This window comes from Chamaea fasciata, unplaced genomic scaffold (genome assembly GCF_029207755.1).
Source record: "Chamaea fasciata isolate MVZ Bird 193981 ecotype frontalis unplaced genomic scaffold, bChaFas1.0.hap1 SCAF_7, whole genome shotgun sequence".
NCBI lineage: Eukaryota > Metazoa > Chordata > Aves > Passeriformes > Sylviidae > Chamaea > Chamaea fasciata.
In genome coordinates, this window is record NW_027094092.1 from 48,887,204 (window position 1) to 48,910,026 (window position 22,823).

The following is a 22,823-nucleotide window of genomic DNA, read 5'->3' on the forward strand; positions in this document are numbered from 1 at the left end:
CTCTTTTTTAGACAGGGTTTCAGTGGAGGAGTTAGGATCTTGGTTCAGGTCTCCCAAATCCCTGAGCAATCTTTAGCTACTGAATCATCTTTCCATTCCATTCTTCTATCAGTACATTGCTGGTTTTTCAGACAATATTGACTCCTTCTATTTTGCTGTTTCAAACTCTGTAAACTGTAGTTAGTAGGGCTTGATTATTACCACACTATGGTGGTACCAGGATCATTCTTTGGGAATTGTAAATAACTGCACCAGAGTTTAAGCTCTCCTTAGCAGTCTCTATGGTATATGTGAAGAAATGCAAATAAGCTGAAGAAAGAGTTTTACATCAAAAAGTCTTATCAAAACCTTTTCTGCTGTTTCAGAACAGATGAACAGTTATAGCAGATAATTAAGGTGGTTTGCCAAAGATTTCAATAAAGAAAATGAAATTGTAAAACATACTGATCCAGAATGATATTTTGTCCCAGTCACTAAAGGTTCCAGCCATCTTAAAAGGAAGAATTTTAATGGTTGAACTGTTGGACCGAGAGCCAGAACTATGGAGGCCTTTGGGATTTTTGACATTTTTCTACCTTGTAATGTGTGTGATAATTAAGCAAAGAGTCTTACCTCCGAGTTCATCAATGTGTTTGTTTAATCATTCTCATCAGAGAGGCTCAGTTAGCATTTGTAAATTCTTATGAGTTCTAGAAAACGTTTACTCTGCAGGAAAGTCTGCCTAGATGATGTGACTGAAGATCATTCAAGCTTAAAACATAAACCAACATGCTGTGTGTATCCTGAGCTGAAGGTGCCAATAGACACGGATGTTTTTTATGTTAGAAAAAACCCTTAACTATTGACTCTTATAGATATTTTTAAACTAACCCTTCACATTCCTTCAATTCATGGTCCATTACATCTGTGCAAACTCGGAAATGTTACCAGGTCTTTATATACTTTCTATAGGTTGAAATGAGGAATGAAGTTGTAAAGACATAATAAATTAAATCCCCTTTCTGTATAAAGTTACAGCTTCTTCTGTAGACCTGTTCTAGGATCTTTAAATGCTGGAGCTACTGCAGTGCCTATTCACTTTTTCTCGTAAATGCATAGACTTGCAATTTTGAATCTCTCTCCATTACAGAAAAATGTTCCAAATATAGCAATGAAAAGCAACAGACAATGAGAAACTTGATTTGCAGAGAGGAGTTGTATTTGCAAAACCAGTATTTTGATCCCCTTTAGACGTGACAAGTTTTTTAAGACTTGCTATTTATCATATAAATTTTAGACGCAGCTGCAGTTTTTTATAATATTTTAGTCTCTGAGTAAATGTGAAACTTGGCAGATCCTAGACGTTCATGTCCAAGCAGGGACAAATTCCAAACTTCTTGTTATTGCTCAAATGTTCTTCATTATGGAAAAAATAACTTAAACACGGAAATGAAGTAGTGTAAGCAAAGAGGAGGCTTTGGAAAGTCTGTGACGAAGATCTCCTGTCATATTGCACTTACCTTTATGAGTCAGTGTGAGATGGGTTGTTTCAAGATTTTCCCCCTGTAATTTGTTAGGATTCCTTACATAATGTGCAATTCACAAATTACATGCTGTGATTCAAGTCTTTGCTGAAATTAAAATTTTACAAGATATTAAAAACAAAAATTAAATCTTGAGCCATTTAGAGTTTTCTCCATTGTGATGGTGTTAACTGAAACATTATTTGTTTATCAATTTTAACACTGTTTGCGTAACTAACATTATTCTTTAATGAATAAAAATTTGGAATAAAAATATTTTTCAAGATAGGGAAGTTCATAAAAAGTATCACCATTCAGACTCCCCTCTCTTTTCATTTTAATTTATTTATCAAACAAAAATGGACACAACTGAATAAGAATGGAGATAGATGGTGCATGTGTTGGTTAAGCAGCCAATGAGAAGAATGCTTTCCTGTAAGTAAATAGCATTCCAGTCCCTTGATAATTTCTCTTTCTTTTTCTTTTTTTTTAATTGAAAACCCACATCGTTTGCATGGCTATACTTTAGACAGATTTGCATATAAAGTCTGAGATGCAAGATATTATCTTTTTAAAATATTGCCCTAATCAGTGGACAATCAGAATGAAAGACAAAAATGACTTATAAACAACCACCCTCAGGCTACTTGGTCCCAGAAAATAATCAGAAAAATAAGAAGCTTATTTGGGTGCAAGCCTGAGACAATACAGCAGTCATCATAAATAGTACTTAGAAGTAATATTCACAGAGATGCATTCCCTGGACACTTATAGTGGGGTGCAAAAAAACCTGCTTTTCAAAAAGAGTGTAAATGGGGTTTAGCAAGATTCACATTCCAGCAGCCATTCCCACCTATCTGTACTGCTTTACCCCAACTCCTTGGCATGGTTTCCCCTCGTACTAGCAGGAAAAGGAGCTCCCAACACAAGAAAAACCTAAGTTTCTCTCTGTGTGCATTGGCACAGAGAAGGAAATTCAGAGCTGTTAATGAAGTTATTCTTTTTACAGACATTCACACAATGGAACTTTTAATTTTCAAGGACAATTAGAGAGCTTTAATTAGCGGTCAAAGGATGACAAGAGTGACGACATAAGGCTTGTATTATTTCACAATGAGAATGAAATATTTCACATGTCTTGAAAATTACTACAGCTGACATTTGGGAAACTTAAAAAAAAAAAAAAATTCCTGGGGCTTTCTTCCAAAATGTAACATCACACACATGGTGTATGGCCAGCAAACACTCAGGACAGCCCTCAGTCACTCAGTTGTGCCTCAGGATGCATCCTTGAATTCTCTCAGTAACCTCTGTGCTGATGTTTATCAACTGTTTCTGAATTTGAAACTTTGTCTGGATTGCCAGGAAGGACAAGGAGTAGGTATGTCTATCTTTTAAAATGTATTATCGTTAATAAAATCATTTCTGTATTTTATCTAAAAATAATCTTTTGTGCTCTCTGTTCTGATCTGTGCAGTCTAGTAAGACTTTCCCTTTCTTTTTCACCACAAAAGTAATTCTGAAGGTCAGTATTAGTTTATGTGTAAAGCCATGATCCATTTCACTTAATTGCTCTAACTGGCTAATGAGTATTAATAGTAAAAAAGGTGATAGATGGACGGTGCACGGAAATTCATCAGAAATCAGTTCCAAGTAAGAAAAATATGTCATTATTTGTATGAAAGATGACTGGAATGTTTTAAGGACAGAAATTGAAAACCATTCATGTGGTTAATTGTCCATTAGCACTAAATACTTCAAAATACTTACAGAAATTATGAAAAATAAAGTGCATTTTCTGTCAAGAGAACATTTGGAACTCTAAATTTATAAAAGGCTTGTAGCTTGTGGTACTACTCAGAACTGATTAGTAAACTCTGAAGAAATTTTTGCAATGAAAAACTCTGCAGAATCCTCAGTTACCATTGCTAGCCAAAAAAGAATTTGGATTTAGCTGTGAATAAAATCTAAGTAGCAATGAAAAATTAAACCTCCTAATTTTTTTAGCCAAGCCCACCATGAATGAATTTGTGGCTCCAGCTGAGACATCAGGTCTGAAGCATGCAGAGTGACTGACATAAGCTGATAGCAAGAAGGTGTAAGGAAAAGGGCAAGCAAGGACAATAAGCATTTCTTTTTATTCTACATTTAGTAAAATAAATAATTCTGTTTAGTTTTAACTGTTATCTTTCTTCTACATTCTTTTTGAAATATAAAGTTGCAGATTTTCTGCCATTGCTCTCTCCTGCCTTAGCCAGCCTCCTGCTATAACAGCATTAGATTTCTGCTGTCTTAGAAAGAGTCTCTTTGATGCTAATCAGCCATTCATTTGCTATATGTATTTTATCTGTAGTTTTAGGTCTTCTCCAGTTATCTTTGTGTGAGAGGTCTGTGAACTAGGTAACATTCAGACTGTTGTGAAGGAAATCCAGGGAGCTGTGCTAACTTGAATTGTAGCTCAGTTCCCTATCAAGGCTGCCAGCTTGAGTGAGTTTATGGACTCAGATACAGCTTTGCTGCCCACCTAAATCTGCAGTGGTGAAAAATGTTCTGTGCATTGGTACCAGATAGCCTGATGTGGAATATTAATACTTAACTTATTCCTAGTGGCATCCCAAAAATAAGTACTGCAAGGTGTTCGTATACAGACACTACTGAGGCTGTACATATATGTAAAAGAGATGAATGATGATCTGAAATTCTCTCTTCAGAAATTTCATCATTATCTGTTTCTTAGGGGTAAAATACAGAAGCTGAAAGGGCAGAGTTAAATTGCTGCAGCAGAAAGTCAACATTTAGAATGACTGATTGCAAAATACTGATTTTTTCAAATACATCCTTTTTTGTGATTGACATGCTCAACTTGCATATGAAATACTGAAATGTTAGATTGTAGAATAGGCTCAATATTAACTTGCTTACCATAATGTTCTGAACTGAATGCCTGTAAAAACCAGGATCCAGGCACTATCATCTAGCCTGGCAGCACCAGAATGATGAAGTAGGAGGCAGTTCTGACAGTGGATCTCTGACAGAACGTCCAGTGGATTTTCATGGGGGGATAAGGTTTTGCCCATGTTCTTAATCCTGCACAATCTCTCATGGAGTTACCAGAAAGAAATAAAGTTATTGCCAATGCTATGGTGGACTTGACCCTTTTGGAGCCTGGGACAGCCTCTCTCCAGCTGAACTCAAATGAAATTTTTGAGTTGGAGAGGAGTGCTGTAAATTTAAAGCAGCTGAGACCTTCCCTCCAGGCACTGTTTTTAGTGTACTATTTTGGAGGAGTCAATATTTTATTATTCCAACTGCTGACATTTGAAAGCACTAAGCAGTCTAATCTAACAGCAATTTTCAACACAAAGTTCAGGGTGGGAGGAACTGATAAGGAACAAAAGAATGAAAAGTTCAGGCAACACGTGGTGCATACAGAGAGTGAGTAGCTTTCCCAGTTCAGGGAAACAGGCATGATCCTGCTTCAGCAGGATAACAGAATATAATAATATATTAATATATATATAATAGAGTATATAATACAGTAATATAATAATGTACACAGCATGGTAAATAAGAGTAAGAGACAGGGCAGGGAAGGATGCAAAGCTGGTTTTCTGTCACCAGCATGACTCCCACTACTCTCAGGGATATTCAATTCTCCCATATCTGTGTCTGTCATCAGTCTGGAGGAGAGGTACAGAACTACTAATTTGTTGCTTTCCTTCCTCTGTGCCACTTTAAACAATGGAAGCAAGGAGAGGAAACTTCATAGGATGTAAAGGAAGTTCTATCCTTGCTAATTCTGGGGACATTTCCCACTGCTGCATATCTCAATAATCAGTAAGGACTAATAAAGAATTTGCAGTAGTCAAATGTTTATTACACCACTCATGGGAGACAGCTTTTACATTTTTATCCTTTTTTGCAGTCATTTTCTCTCATTTCAAAGACGTCTCCTGTTCACTTCTGGATTTTTTAAAGGATGACTGAAACTCCTCTACTGAATATTCTCTCCTCAAATCAGAATGAAAATCAGAGCAGCTCAACTGTTTGCCCAGACTTGGATGAGTGGTGGGACATCGTGTACTATATAGTACCCAAGTACATCAACACTGTCTGTGTTATTGGCATGCTTGGAAACGTGTTTGTTCTCTTCATTTATTCACTGCACAAGGGCCCCCTGAAGACAGCTGAAATCTACCTTATGAATCTAGCTGTTGCTGACCTTATCTTCCTCATGTGCCTCCCTTTCTGGGCGGAGAACATCAATAATGAGTTTAACTGGCCCTTTGGCAGCTTCCTGTGCCGCAGCATCAGCGCCTCCATCACCCTGAACATGTACACCAGCATCTACCTGCTCGTGGCTGTCAGCATGGACCGCTACCTGACTTTTGTCCACACCTTGAACCACAGAGAGATATGGAGCAAAACCATGACCAAAGGGATCTGCTTGCTCATCTGGTTCTTTTGCATCCTTCTCAGCATCCCAGCTTTCACATTCCGGACTGTGAAAGACTTTCCCCAGTGGAATATTACAGCGTGCGCTTTGGACTTCCCCTCCCCATCATGGGAAACGGCTGAAAGCCTGGTACGCAACCTGGTGGGGTTTCTGTTGCCATCCACAGCCATCATCTTCCTCAATTTCTCCACCATTAGATCCCTACAAAAAACAGCAAGAGAACGAAAAGCACTCAGAGCCAAGGGTTGCAAGAGGCACAGAGGCACAAAGGCAACCAGGCTGATCTTCACTGTGGTACTGATGTTTCTTTTCTGCTGGACTCCTCACCATTTTTTTGTATTCCTTGATACATTATACCACACAGAAGTGATCAAAGGCTGCTTCTGGGGGGAACTGATCAACTTTGGGGAGCAGTTTGCTCATATGCTGGCTACCACCAACAGCTGCGTTAACCCCGTGATTTATGTCTTTGTTGGGAAATACTTCAGGCAAAAGGCGTCAGAAGTTTTTTCACAGTTTATTCCCTGTGGATTTCCTTCGAGATGGGTATCTTTCAAAGAAATGTCTTCAAATTTCAAAATGTTTCCAGTCAAAAGTAGTTTAACATAATGATTCTTGGTTCCATCTTCATTTGGATATTACAACTGATTTTATGCCACTGTAAATTGCATTAAAAATTAACATGGAATGCTCTGATCTTGCCTTCACAGACCAAGATAATTATCTGTTAAATTGAATCACTTGATTGATTTTTTATTTTTCCTCAGGTTTGCTTTTCTGGTTCTGTGTTATCCATCCAAATGCATAACATGTGATACCAGAATTTTATACCAAAATATCTAACCTGTCTTACCTATTAACAGTGGCTTAAAAGAAAAACTTTTTGACAAAATACCAGAAATCTGGTCTCTTTGCAGAAAGCCATAAGCCAGCTGACTATTTTGCTGCATTGTATCTGTGATGACAGCTACTATACCACCTGTAGCACTATTCATAAAATTGCAACGGGTATTACAGAGCAAATATGAGTTTAATCTTTGGCTGATAAATGCATTTGAGCAGGTATAGAATAATTTTCGTTATTTTGAACAATATTTTAACTGGTTTACATTTTCACAGTAAGATTTAGAGAATTTAAAATTTGTTGTGCACTTCAATTATATGCAGTGCATAACTATTGTACAAGATGATGTAACACAAAGAAAGTGTACATAAATTGTAAAAACCCAAGGTAACACAGTAGCCTCCTCAAAACCTGACTTTTGCTGATCCAGTAAAGTATTAAAAAATTGTTCATCGAGTACTGTAAAGAACCTTTTTATTTTTTATTTGTGAATATATCATCGATACTGTATGATTTTGAGGCAAATCCTCAGATACATATTTATAATTTTATGAATCAAAATTAATAAACTATGTGACATCTTATTTTACTTCATAGCCTTGTTCTTTCTTTTATATTTTTTAATATCTTGTCTCTTTCCCTCTATTCCTTTGGGGAAGAGCAACTATATAATTCTATGATTAAAAATCCTTGTTAGGATTTTTTTACTAGAACACAAACTCAGGCAGTAGAAGAAAACTTGTTTTTCATCATACCCACAGTGGCACAGTAGATGTATGGCAAGTGATATCTGTTTCCATAACTCTCAAATTATGTGTATGTACAGACACGGAAGAAGATAGTGCAGCCTCTTCAGCCAGAAAGACATTGGTGCAAAACGGAGCATCCCTTCAGACACATCATTTGTATAACAATTCATTTAACTACTCAATGTAAATCCTGTTCAGTCTTGTACTCATTGTAACAGCACTGCATTTTCTCTGGTTCTTTTTAGTGTTTTGAATATGCAATTAATCTCTTATTTGATTGTAGAAATCTGCATATTCAACTCCATTGCAACAAGATTAATGTTAATTTTTAATGGTTCTTTCAAACCTTTTGAATCAGAACAGTGGAAGCCTTTTGAAGACTTGAAAGCCTATCTTCCTGCAATGGTGGTTTAAGAATTAAGGGTGGATTAAAGGATCAGAGAGGAAAAATCTCTCATAGGTTTACTACTTCCACTCCTTCTGTGACAGATGTTTTTAAAATAAATATCAGGCTTAAATACTAGTAGTAATAACAGCATGTGAAGTCCCCTGACTCATCTGAAATCAAATTCCTATTTCCCACCTATTGCAAACTATTGAACACTGCATCTATTTAATACATCTCCAGCTTAATCTTTAACTCAAAAAATTTACAAGCAGAGATATTTTCTGGGAAAAGGCAAGGCAAGGCAAGGCAAGGCTGAAATCACAAAAAAGATGCAGAAACAGAAGTTCCATTTTCCCACTACAGAGGAAGACCTTTAAAGGAAAAAATATCTTGTCTCATCTGACTAACATTTGTCCATGTTTTGCAATGTACACAAATAAAGGGAAAACATTTCTTGAGTGTGGTGGCATATTTAGGCTATGAGATAATAGAGTGAAAACCTCCTGTTTCCACCCATGAGCAAGTGACAAGGGCTTTCATGAAAGCACTGCTTCTTTTACATATGCTCAACTGTCAGGAAAAAAATCTGTAGTTTAAATACTGCTTTAAACCACTTAACAGGGTATTGCAAATCAATGGATTTACTCTCCAATATGAATGTCTGTAAAGGAATGCATTTCTGACTGTGTGTTAGGGTCTGGTGCTCTTTAGTGGCCACTATTTGCTGTGGTGCTGGGCTGCACTCACCTCACTGAACTGTGCCCAGAAATGTTCTGGTGACAGCCACAGTGATGCCCCTGGGCTGGCAGGTGGCCAAGGCATTGCTGCTGTTTCTGTGCTGCTGTGCTGGACAGGCTGGGATGCCAGTGTGATCTTAAGGTGAAGGGATGTGGATGAGCCCATGACGGAGCAGAGATTCACCTGCAGCCCTTGGGGGACTGCTGGCTGGAGCAGGTGGATGCCTGAAGGAGAATGCGTCATGGTGTGAACCTGTGAGAAGCCTCTGCAGGAGCAGGTTTTATGGCAGTACCTGTGACCTCATGGGGGACCCACACTGGAGTAATTCATGAAAAACTGCAGCCCTTGAGCAGGACCCGCACTGGAGAAATTCAAGGAGGACTGTCTCCTGTGGGTGGGAACCCCTGTTGAAGTAGGGAAAGCAGGGACTCCCAGCCCATGGTGAAAACCATGGTGAAGCAGTGTGCCCCTGTAGCCCGTGGAGGACAATGATGTAGACTTTATTAATGGTGGACTTCAGGGGGAACCCCTTCTTGCAGCCAGGCTGGGAACAAGAGAAGGAGTTCATTGCAATGTTAAAGCAGATAACCCAGTCCAAAAAGGGCCAAGGGTGGAGATTGTAATGGATGGCCTTTAAATTGTTGTAAGCCATGATTTGAGTTGCATATTCCAGGAATTAGGACAGCAGAAACCATCTGAATCAAAGGAGGAGAGGCCTTACAAGAAGAAGTTTAAGTGCATCAGTGACCAGACCTGAACTGGTTTTGGTGCCCAGTAACTCCAAGAAACACACCACTACTCCTCTACTGAGTGACCACCAGAATAGATGGAGTCATGGACTAAATGAATGCAAAGGATATTTTGTAAACATTTGTGGACATCTTATGAGTATTTTCTAGGGGTGATCCATTGACTGAAGAAATTACTTCTGTGCATTGTGTCAAGGGATGGGAAGAAGGGTGGTGGTTAATGAATTTGTATGGAATAGCATGGGACCTGGGCATGATGAAAATGGTATGGAATAAGTGATGTAATATGCTGGTTTGGGCTGGGGTACAATTAACCCTCTTCACAGTGGCTGGTGTGGAGCTGTGTTTTGGATTTGTGCTGAACACAGGGTCAATAATATAGGGATGTTTTTGTTATTGCTGAGCGGGGTTTACACAAGGCCAAGGCCTTTTCTGCTTTCCATGCTGCCACACTGGAGAGAAGACTGGAAACTGGAAGGAGGACCGCCAGGATAGGTGACCCAAAGTGACCAAAGGGATATTCCAGACCATATGACATCATGTTCAATATAAAAAATGGGAGGAAGAAGGAAGCAAAAGGAGAAAGGAGGAAGAAGGAGGAGACACTTGGAGTGATGGCATTTGTCTTTCCAAGTATCTGTTATATGTGATGGGGCCCTGCTCTCCTGGAGGTGGGTGAACACCTGCCTGCCCATAGGAAACAGTGAACTCATTCCTTATTTTGCTATGTTAATGTGTGGCTTTTGTTTTCCCTATTAAATTGTCTTTATCTCAACACATCCGTTTTCCACCTTTGACCTTTTTGATTCTTTCCTAGATCCCTCTGGTGGGGGAATGAGCAAGTGGCTGCAGAGAGTTTGGGAGCTGGCTGGGGTTAAATCTCAAGAAACCTGACCCAGGAGCACAGTGTTGTTTCTGCCTTGAAAGTGTATATGAAAATAGAGAATGAACTTGAATTGCAGCAAGGAAATCTCAGGATAAGCATTAATGAAAAGCTCCTGGTGAAGCCAGGGACAGGCTGCCTTGGAGAGAATCCAGCACAGCAGCAATGGGACCCTCGGAGCCCACTTTAGAAAGCAATTGCTGGGGAAGATACCAGCACAGTTGGTTCTGCCCAGCACATGGGAGTGTGAACCCCTCCACTGATTCCTTTTCTTGTGGTCAATAAATAAAGTTTCCTTGTTTGCCCTTTCAGGGCTCTTCACCAATCACCTCTCAATCAGTACTGAAATGTCAGCTCTGGTAGCCAGTAGACCAATACTGCCAGACTCCACTGCCCATGGGTTGTTCTTTTGAATAAACATCATTTTTACCTTCCCTTATGTTACTCCTCAGTCTCCTGATAAACACTGTCAAGCATTCATCATTAAAATACTTCTCTGCTGCAAAACTAATTCCTGCACCTTAAGAGCTTTCAAGTATAATTTAATTTGTTCTCATCTGTCTATATTGAATTTATATTTTACTATTTCTCTAGGAAAAGGACTATCTTTGCATTATCTATTCAGGCCTTGCTAATGCCCAGCCTAGACTTAGTTTATCATACAGGGCTCCTAGCACTAGTGTAATAAAATGACATTTAGGATTTGCTGAAACCCATCTCAAGGAACAATACAGCCTGGACTTACATTTGCAATATCAAAACATTTTGACAAGCCATTTCAATATTAAAAACTCTAACTGCAAATACAGGCAGTTCTCATTTCAGAGAACCTTCCCCTTTAACAACACCACGACCACCAAAACCAGCTGATCGATTTCTAAAACAGAAAATTGAAGAAAAGACATTGATCACTAAAAATAGACATAAGCATTTTCAGAGATCTATAACCACATGGATTTCTAACCTGCCAGCAGTCATCTTCCTGGTAAGAAGGCTGTTTGTCATCCCTGTCAAATCACACCACATCAAATAAAATTGTTGACTCTTGGATGGAAAAAACGACTTTGCTCACAGGTCAGATGTACTGCAGCTTTCAGCAGTCAAATCCTCACAGAGATGCTTACACCTCCGCAGTCACCCGTGACAGAGTTTCACAGGAGATCTGGTTTCAGAGCAACAGGACCCACTTCACTGCCCATGGGTCAAGGGTGGAGAGTGTCAAAGAAACTGCTTGTTCATTGTCCCAGTGAGCTCTTAGTGCACTCCCAACAACGGGAAAAAAAGCAGGTGACAAAATGGCAGGACCAAAATCATACTGGGGAAATGGGTGGAGTTTAATGAAGAACAGATAAATATACAATTGGAGACTGGGAGTCAAGGAACAGAAAAAAAGGCTGAAGTGAAAGGAGAAATAACCCACCAGTGCCTCTGTCAGCATCTTCCTAATGCCAGAGTTGTGGGAGGACAGATAGAGATAGTGCTAAAGGCAATCTTGCCCCTGATATATTGCAGCTGTGTAAATTACCAAAGAGTGGGAACAGCCTGGCCCTCACAGTTATGAGTGTGATAAAGAGTGAATTAGCTGGTTGGAGTCTGCTGGTCATGCTGTGAGGAGGGAGGGACAGAAGGTTGTGTGGGGGACAGAAAGGGTAAGGTGTTGTATGTAGGACAGATAGGGTGAGGTGGCTGTGCTGGGGACAGCATGGAGTGAGCCAGAACTGGAGAAGGAAGAGAAAAGATGGAAAGAGCTGGAGCTGCCCATGGGAGGCTACACAGAAAAGGTGTGAGAGACTTTTAGCTAACAATGTGCTGATGCTTGAAGCCTCCTTTGATGTGAGCTGTAGCTCCTCTGTCAGGAGTGTGGGGACGAGCAGGGAGGTCACAGTGACCAAAAGAAAACATTGAGGGAGGAGGAGACAGGGACTGGCTGAGCCAGGGGTCAACAATGTGCATGTGAAAGGGAAATGACTTTGACAATGAACTGGAGCAGAGTTGGGACCTGATGGCAAGGAGGTCAGAGCAAAGTGTAAAAAAAGAGAAGAAGAAGTAGATATCTCAGGATGGGACTTGGAATATTGCATTTCCTTAAAAACACCGTGTTGGGATTGAAAACACTAAAAGAAGTTAAAGAACTTAAAAATTACCAAATCAAACATCCAAGGGCCAGGAATTATTTGACCTAAGACTGTCCCTGGAATCTCAGTGTGGTCTTCTTCACTGTATGAGTTATAATGCAGTCTTATGACTAAGCCTTGAATTTCCAGCATTGCAATTTATCCACTTCTGATTTAGCCTTGTGTCACCCTGCCTTTTGTAGAAGAGGAACACACTTACATAAATCAAACAATACCCTCAAGAAATTAAATCATCCATCCTGCATATTAAATAAAAACAATGGTATTGATAACACACATACTGCCTTGAATTTTACACTAAGAAATCTTTGAGACAAAATGTAGTTAAACTGAAAAAAAAGATTCAGTAAGATTATCTAGAAGGAAATGAGTCTAATAATCATGTTTGATCACAACTGAAAACATTACAAGACATCATAAAATAAGAGAAGATAGGAAGAATATTGTCATCAGCAAAAATGCAGGAACAAATATCCCCCTTTCCTTGTAGCACAGTAGGACTCCTGACACAGGGTAGACATCCCTTTTGGTCCATGGAAAGGGTTTGTCAAAACACTTTCACCACAGAAGAGCAGGGCTGGGCTTTGGGTCTGTCAGGAAGGCAGATGAAGAGAAAGAATGGGGTTTCAATGAAAATCTGCCTCTGGCAGTTCAAAGAACAGATGGAATACACGTCCTGGGACTGGACCATGCAAGAGCAGTTTGGCTTGGGTTTGTTTTTTTCTTTTTCATGAGGGAATTTGGAACTCTTGTGCAAAACAAATCCATTTAAATAAGACCAGTTTATTTTAGTATTTTAGCTGTTTTTTTCCTTTGAGTTTTCAGTAGTTGCTGTGCATTGCCAAGACTTCTATTTCATATATGACTCAGACTAAAATCCTGGATATCTTCCCCAGCATACTGGGCTGGATGAGGAACCTGCCCCCTCCTTCCTCAGCCCCAAACTACAGGAAGGCCTCGCAACTAGTGTGTTTATCCCCGGTGGAGAATGGCCATGGATTCATTTGATCACAGTTGCCATGTACTATTTGAATTCTCCAGAGGACACTGCACCACAAATACCCATTATTGTGAGTGAGATAAAATGTTAGCAAAGCCCATTCTTGAGTTTCAGCTTGCTTAGTAATCATGGCTTGAACAGATCCATCTCCTTCTCAGGCTCAATCCATGGGCAGCAATACAACTGTCCAGATTTTGGCTGGGATAGAGTTAGTTTTCTTCTTAACCGCTGGCACAGTGCTGTGTTTAGCTTTAAGAATAGTATTGATATCAAATTGATTGCAGCCAAGGGACAGGCTGGGCATTGGTCAATGACTTGTGAGCAATTTATTGTGCATAATTTTTTTTTTCTTGGGGGTTATTTCTCTCTCTCTCCCCTTTTCATTACTGTTTTTATTGTTGTTACTATTATCATTTGTATTATTATATTTTCCTTTGCTTCAATTATCACTGTTAGTATCTCAGCCCATGAGTTTTATCTTTTCTTTCCTGATTCTCCTCTCCCTCACACTGTCAGTAGGGTGTCTAGTTGCCTGCTGGGATTAAACTAAAACTACATCACACTACTTTGTGTAATATAGTAATAGTAAGAGGGAAGAAGTCTGCTTTAGTAGTGCGCCTCAACTTCTTACAGGAGAACTTTGTCCACACAACCTGCTTTGGCCATGCTCTTGCCACAGAATCAGTAAGTCCCTTGTGCTATCAAGCACTGCTCGTGGAGGATTATCAAATGACATGACAAAGTATAAGGAATCCATTAATTCAAAACTTCCCAGTTTTAGGCATATGTGTGGCTGGTTGCAGTGCATTCCACAGCAAAACACATTAGGAAGAAAACATGAAGCAACTGCTCTAGGAAACCCTCTGCTGCCAACTTAACATTGTGCACTCCAGGTTTGTTCCAACAAAATCTTCATTGTCTGCTAGTGATATTTTCTTTCAGGAGCTGAGGCTTATTTTCCATCATCACTCCAATGTACAGCTACAGCTGGAAGAGATGTTCTCCTTTGGGAAGTAATTCACACATAGAAAAGTTCACATTTGGCTTTCAGCTCCTGCACAGAAAATCTCCAGGCAAGCATTAGGAATGAAACGAGCCACCACCATTTCCCAAAGGAAGAGCTGAAATAAATCTCACATCCATCACAGAAGAATAACTCAATAGATAAACTGCAAGGTCCAAATCCTGACAAAACTTTTCAAGTTGTCCCATTTTTGGTGTATAGAGAGATGTATGTGCTATGTAGCTCTGGAGTACCAGGGAGTGAGAAATATTCTTCAGCACTGGAAGGAGGATAAGTAGAAATATTTAGTGCCCCAAGCATGCCTTGCTTGAGTGACAGAACTGTGCTGTGAATAGCAGGTTAGAAGCCAAAACTTCACCTAATGTACATCACAGTAATTGAAAGCTGTACATACTTGTACCAGGCAAAGTGCTAGTCCTTAACAGAGATAGTGACCCTAAGTGCTGAGAATTAAATTGTTGCCTTGGGAAGGCTGACCTGAAACAGACTGGACAGAGCTAGAGAATAAAGCAGGTATTTATTGAAAGACCTCCAGGATCCACCTTGAGCAGGACAGGAGCCTGACCAGGGCTACACCCAGAGTGGAATAAGAATGGTCACAAAATGGCTGACCAGTCAAGAGATCTTACATTTTTATGAGTTTTGATCCATTTGCATATTGGAGTTTAATTGTTCAATTATGGCTTCAGGTTGTGAGATCTCATCCTTCTTAAGGCATCAGTATCATAATGAAGTTATTATAATTTTTTCAGAAAAAAAGAAATTGCATCATCTTATAGTTAGCATAGAAAGAAATAGTCTTTTTGTTGGTTTGTTTTTTTTTTTTTCTGCCATGCTCTTTAACTATCAAGTTTCTGATAAAAATACTTTTTCATGTGACAAAACTCCAGGTGCACATTGTAGAAGTTATCGGGGGTGGCGAGGATTTTCCCAGGACAAATCATGACAAGAAACTTCAGCCTCCAATGATAAAGTGAGACACTTGGTAAGCTCAGATTTGAAAAGGATAAACATTTTTTTAAAAAATGTAAGATACTATATTTAACAAATTAAAAAACAGCTAAGACATTTTCAAAAAATGAGAAAATTTAAAGATTAGGCTGACTATTCTGCAAAAGTTTAGTCACTCTCCCATGAATCAGAAGAAGCACTGAACCCCTGAGCGAGGCCTCTTGCCAGCATTGCTCAACTCTTAACTGGTGGTTGCAAGCCAGGTCCCCAGCACAGATGCCAATAATTCATAAGGCTAATCACCCACAGCCAGAACATTGAATGTCTCTGACGTGGCAAGTGGCTGTCAGAGAAAGGATGATGGGGTCTGATGGGGCTTAACACCTTACAAATATCCTTCTGTCTAAGGCAGACATTTATTGCAGATAAATAGTAATCTGCTAAAATAACCAAAATCATTTGTAAGAAGATGTTATGAGGTCTGGCAGAGTTTTGTCTCCTTCCTTGCTTCAGACTTTTGGATATGAAGGTTGGAAAGCATCATTGGGTCAGCTAAATACGGTTTACAGCTGTTCAAAAACAGTCAGAAAACTTTCTTTTTCTCATGCTGTGGGAGAAAAGAAACACTACTTCATTTGGCAACAGCTTCAGAGCTGTTAAATAATAAAAAATCACTATCAGGATATCATTGAAATGGTTATCATTGCCCAGTTAAGAGAAAAGGGAACTAACAATGGCAGAAGATTAATGCAGCAAACTGACTTGCAGGTACATAGAACATGAGGAACATTCCATTTCTTAATGGTATTAAAATCCCTACAGCCAGCCCTGGTATGCTCTTCATTACTGGATCATAAAGGAGGACAAGAAACAAATTCAAGCTAATGGGAAAATACTTAACAGAAGTTACTTTAGAAAAGAAAACATATTACTTCTCTAAAAGAACTCCTAGGTGTGCAGACTACTGAGACTTCACACATCCTAAACTTCAAGGCAATTCCTTGCTAAATTGTCACTGCAGATCAAGAGCAACATTCAGGTGTTCAGTGATGCATTAAAGACACACTTTCCTTCGCACATGACCCTGTTCAAACCAAGACTTGTTATCTTTCTTAGGCCAATACACACACTTGGTAGCCCAAGGAAGGAAGGCAGTGGTCAAACTATCAATTGTACATCCAGTATCTTAGTTCCTTAAAACCACAGTGCACCAGCTCTGGCACCAGCTATACTCACTCAGCCCTTTGGCTTTCTGCAACAGCTGTGTAGCACTTCTCAGCTGCCCTTGAGGGCTGGCTTTCAGCAGCAAGATTGTGGTCAAAAGTATTCCAGTGACTAAGGCACAAGGGGGGTTTCTGAGAGACAGTTTCAGCTCTCCCCCCTTCAATAGCCTTGTTTTTTTTAAATCAGCAGGTGGGGTAGATTGGGCTCTAATTGCAGCCTTGTAGGCTGCTCTAAGCTCTGTGTGTAGACCTGAGTTTGCTCCTAAATGTGCCAGTAGTCACCCCAGAGGGGAGCCTCAGACCAAGCAATGTAGCCAAAAAAGCACTTTTGTTTTGAAGCTACTGTGATCTGCCCCACACATAGCAAGATCACTGCCACTAGTATGTGTCAGGTAACCACCAATATAATGAGGCTTCCAGATTTCACAGATATCTTGATCTCTTGTGACACCTCAATATAAAATAGGTATTTGATCACAGAATCATAGGATGTGCTGAGTTGGAAGGGACCCATCAGGATCGTGGAGTCCAACTCTGAATTGCACAGGACACCCCAAGAATCACACCATGAGCCTGAGGGCATTGTCTGATATCAGATACTGTAACAACAGAGATTACCAAGTGCTTCATAAAGACAATAAAAGGTATTCCACCTATTATCTGTGAGTACATGGCCCTTGCTTTAAATGCAGAACACTTGCCCAAAGTTTTCCCACAATATCTGTCTTGCTGGTTGTTGCATCCTCAGAGGTGGCTGCATCACTGTTGTTTTCCTAAATATATTCTAGGGAAAGGTATAGCTTTGTATTTGCTAGTAAAATATTATCTATAAAAGAAGTATTCATACATTTTACTGTGAGAATAACCATATACTTGGAACAGCAGGACAAAAATGAGCTTTGTTAGAGTAAATCATTTTCATCTTTCATACTCAGCCAGAAATCAAATATCCTCCAAGTACAACATACATTGTCCAAAGCATAAGTAGTCCTCTAAACAGCACTTGGTGTCCCTGAGAAACTGCACAAAACACCACAAACGAATCACATTAAAAGGAGTAGACCGTGGAGAAAAGATGGAAAGCACAAGGGCACAGTTTCAGCAGAATAAAATTAGATGTGTGATGTTAAACATGCATTGTTCTTCCTGCCCCTGCTCTGCTTCACTTCCAGGCATTCTACACAACCCATCCTGTTTATTCAGATGAGGTGTGAAGGGTCTGGAAGAGTTATTTTAGGAAAGTGTCCCAGACTTTTGGAATACTCATGTAAAATACAACTCCCTTCAGGCACTGAATCCTTTGTCTGCTCTTTTGTCAAATTCTAACTACTCAGACTGAGATTAGTGGAGTTATCCTGTGTCCTGATTTTAGTGAAACACTTCCCTTTCTTAGTTCAGTATGTTGTTTTCTGATGCATTGGGCAGTATTGTATCCACTTGTGTTGTGGGAGGCTTGTCTGGAGTCCCTGGTCACCAGTGGAAATCTGCAGTTAATGGCAGATGATGTCCTGCAGCAGGGCCCCACAGCCTCTCTCCATGAACCGGCTGTATCCAGAAGAGGCTGGCCCAGAGCTGAAAAGCCCCTACAACAGTAAGGGACTACTCTGAGGGCAGAGAACTGGGAGACAGGAGCCAACAAACACATGTGGTGGACCAGTCAAGCCATCTTCCTTTTAGGAATCACTAGCAGCATCTTCCTATACGTCCAAAATAATATTTTTTCCACAGGCTAGTAGGGAAATCCCTTTGTTTTTCCAAGGCTATTGCTGTATGAAGTGATGTTTTTTGCACACCTTTCAGTAGTAAACAAGACAGCAAGACACACTCAGTTCTCTGGACTGAGACACACATAGTTCTGTGAACATTCTCCTGAGGTGTGATGAGAAAGAGTGAACAGCTCTGATCCTATTAGCCCAAATTAGAGTAATGAATATTAATGCTAAACTTAGAGCGAGGACAACTAGGCAGTTCAATGTTTAGAAAAAAAAATGTGTGTGTCGTGGAAGGGAAAGTTAAATGTTTCATAACTTGACTGTGAGAGCAGGGGTATTAGTGGAAGGCAAATGTGCTACTCCTTCTGACACTGGGTTTACAACTGTGTTTCCTTCTTGAAAGAAGCTAAAGAATAAACAGCAAGGGCCAGAAAACTAGAGGACTTGCCCCCTCTTGTCAGCTTAGGCCCTGAGAGTGACAGCAGGAAATAGACTGTGTGGCAATAATTATTCAGTCATGTGAACAGAGATCATCACACAGCACGAGCCCATTGAGGAAGGTAAATGAACGTAGGTCAGACAGTGGAGACTGTCGCATTTGGTTGCTTTCTGCCGTTTGTCTTGTCAGTGTTATTTGCATTATTTTACTGTGAGTAGTTTCTGTATTTTTGTATACATATGGAACTAGGACTAAAATGCCTTTTAGTGTTTAATAATCCATTTCTACTTCTACAGGAAAATGAAGAGAAGTTACAGTGCTCTGTAAGGCAAATATTTTCTAATTCATGAGGCCTAAAACCCATCAATTTACCATTTGCAATATTCTAGGGCATTAACTCTTCCTCCCTCCATATATGCACTACAATAAATACCCTAAATTTCCCTTTCAACAAATTTGGTTTTAGTGTCTGCTAGTATAACTGACTGTAATTACTGTCTGACACAGTTATAAGAAGATAGATGGGTTTGATTAGAGTTGGTGAACTGTTTCTAGACAAGCATTTTATTTGAAAAATACAGCCACTTTTTTCCTTACCAAATATCTAGAGAATGAACGTGCTTTACATATTTCAAATTCTCATTGTTTGGAATTATGCAGTAGATGGTACATATTGCAGCTTACTGAAGAACGATTAACTCTTTAATTTTGCTGCTGGCAGTTCCAGATGCTGATTTTTGGTGTGGACAGCCATCCAAAGTAGCTACTTTCTTTTTTCTTCCATCAACCAGAATAATTTCAGACCCACTAAGCAGAGCCTCTTTTGACAGGAACACCCTTCCACAGGAATAGTCACTTTGTTCAGACTGGCATGTGACAGAAATGTTGGGGAAGTGGGGGAGGGAATATGTGAATATGGGAAAAAGGAAAAGGTGAGTCTTTTGCTTTGCTGGATTAGTAGCAGCCCCTAAAACTGCTCTGCCTCTGTGGTTCAGCTGGACACTCTAGCTGGAACCTATGTGAGTTTCTTCCACCCAACCTCTTTGAAGCAATTTCTGTGTCTCCATTCAGTCCACATACATGGAAATTTATTCAGAGTTTGGGTCTGTTTTTTGCAGGACCACTTACCAGGCTGGAGGAGACTTTCCCAATAGACCAGCACAGTGTCAGGCTGCACACACAACACTCTGTTGTGCCCTAAAGGACCTTCAGCATAATTTTACCAGTAGCTGTTATCCTGAGCTATTGAAATATTGACAGGCATTAGGGGCTTTTGTTGAAATGCATCTCTTCAGTCTCAAGAAAAGGCCATGATGCACACTCTGCTTGCTGCTCTATGCAGCTTACTGTGCTGCCTGCCAAGGGTGTCTCTGAAAGACTAATGATATTTACAGTGCTTCATCCACATTTGAACACAATATTTTCTTGATAATCTCATCTAGAATTCAGACCACCCCATGAGATGACCTTCTCTGAGAAAAAAAAAAAAAAAAAAAAATAGAAATGTCTTCTAGTGGATATGATTGGTTAAGCAACATAGAGCTTCATTAATGCCTAATTTCTCTAAACCTTTTTAAATTGCGGTTGTAACTTATTCAAATTTACAACTGCAATTTATAACACATAGACAGAATTTCAAAAGCTATCACAGCAGGTGTCTTTCGTTGCAGCCTAGACCACTGCTGCAGAACTGACAAGCTAGAAACACACTGTGTGCCCTGCCCTGCTCCTCCCGGAAGTCTCTGGGGGCTGTGTCATGCCTCTCACTCCTGCCCAGTGCTCCCAAACACCAGCACTGCCCAGCATGGCCTGGGTCACCAAATTAAAGGGTGCAGCAAGGCTGCCATGGCCTCCTCGTTCAGTCCCAATCCTTCTGCACACCTTCACATCAACCACCGAACGCACAGGCTGTCACTGCAGCAACTCTGACAGCTTAGGTTAGATGCTACCAATATGAGACATGACAATGCCACAGGGCAAGCCAGGTCCCCAACTATGTCCACACTGATGGAACCATGACCAGAACTGCCTAATTCAGCAGTGAAACAGACTGTACATAGATTGTATATAGATTGTATATAGAATATACCGTTAGAGTTAATACACATGAAAGAAAAATGAAGGGAAATTGCACTTAAACAGCAAAGTAGAAGAACCAGAAATGTGATTCAGGAGCAATCAGATGAAGCTGGATCTCCCTGATCCATTCCAACCCTTAAGTTGCTCTGCTCACCTTGATGGCCTGTATTAGAAGAAAACACTGCAGCATCAGGCAGCTCCAAATGTCACCTGCTTTGTTAGATGGTCCTTGTATTAGAGGTCCTCTGGCCTGCTCACCCATCTCTCGTTTGCATCAAAGGAAGGTTGAAGGGCAAGGTAAAGAAGCTTTCCCGTGAGTGAGTCAAAGTGCAGAGGCAGTTGCTGGGGATGGGTATAGGCATGTTGGGGAAATACAACATTCATTTTTTCTTTAAGATCAGATGAAAACTCCTATTTGTCCTCTTCTAAACTGTGGCAAATCCCTTTCAAAATACAATCTGTTTTGGGCTGATGTGATTGTACTGAAGGACTTGACCTAGTAATTAGGCAGTAGCCAGGCAGTAAACACCTGCACTCTATCCTCTAGTCCCCCTTTCTCTCTCCCTATCTCAGCTGCCTGGGAAACTCCTGACATTGTTACTTAGGCCCACAAATGGACAGCAGAGCTCTGTTAAAACACAAAGACTAAAACTGAAAGCAGAAACTTGTGATTCAATGCAAGGTGTGCTCACTAAACAGGTACACACTGAACCATCCCTGCTCTTTTCAAAGGCATGAGAGAGACCTACTTATCACATTCTGTCTGTAAACAACCTCCTAAGACCTGTGAATTTTAGGAGATCCTCAGGATCTCATTTCTTTCCACCAATGCAGCAGTCAATGATATTGCTCTGTGCCAGCAATTCTTGTGCCACATGGCACTGAAATTCAAAGAACCAGTGCAAGATTACTTGAGTGGATGCCAAGTAACTGAGGCTATTATTGTCTTCCCAGGAGTGACAGGACAATGTTGTCAACTCCTCAGAAAGAGGAATACATGTCATTCATCAGCCACATTTGAGCTGCTTCAGGGACAATATCAGCATACCACAGTGGAAATCTTGCCTTTTACAGGAGATGTGCATCTGAGTCCTCAAGAATTGGGACAAAGGGAAGAAGAAAGACTGTGTGCATGAGCATGCATGAGAGAGGAGCTGGGGGCTTGAAAACTTCTAAGGATATATGCTTAGCTCCCATGGTAACAGGTAACAGTTAATTTTCTTCCTGCAGAAACACAGTCAGAAATGCTATTGCCAAGAAAGGGAGATGAGAAGGGCTCCAAACAACTGAAGAAGCCTGAAGAAGCTCCTAAGGATACTTATGTAGGATTTTGTGGTAACCTAAATTATTTTGCATTACTTTTGCTAAGTGCATATTTTATGTGAGGTAAATCCTTAAAATTGTTTCATTTAAAGATTTTAAAGTATTTTCTCCCCGTTCACAGATAAAAGATGAAGAAAGGACACTGCCAAATGTAATGTTAGTAATCTCCTGAGATTTCAGCATCCTGCTTTATAAATATGCTGTAACCATAGATAGATTGCTTCCGAGGAATGTGCACCGAGGACTAAAGTACACATTATGAAATCACAGAATCTTTTTTTTTTTTGGAAGGGTCCACCTGAGATTACCTAGTTCACCTAGATCACCAGTCTATCTTAGCTGAAGGAGAAGACATGAACCTATGCCACACCTAACCCGAGAGGTAGCAGGAAGAAGAGCTCTTTTTTTGGCATCTGAACACAAGCCCCACTGGGTGGGCTCCTGACCTCCTGCATGGGTTGGAAACTCATGTCCTGAGGCTCTCAGCAGAATTTAGGATCAAGATATCCACCCAAAAGTGAGGCTCTGCCAAGGGTTGTGTGACTCTGTGAGTTCACTGACAAGAGTCACCGATTCCCATGGAATTTTTAGGAGCAGAAGTTTAAAGACATGTACAATTAGTCAGCAA

General features: G+C 40.2%; 1 protein-coding gene across 1 annotated transcript in view; it reads left to right on the forward strand.

Annotated features, from left to right (window-relative positions):
• Positions 1 to 7,372, forward strand: part of BDKRB1 (bradykinin receptor B1) — a 29,766-nt gene extending 22,394 nt beyond the window's left edge. Inside the window, exon 2 of the mRNA XM_066188750.1 lies at positions 5,428 to 7,372. Within this exon, the coding sequence (XP_066044847.1) occupies positions 5,482 to 6,567 (1,086 nt within the window). The 5' untranslated portion in view covers positions 5,428 to 5,481 and the 3' untranslated portion in view covers positions 6,568 to 7,372. The remainder of the gene's footprint in view (positions 1 to 5,427) is intronic.
• The last annotated feature ends 15,451 nt before the right edge of the window (positions 7,373 to 22,823 follow it).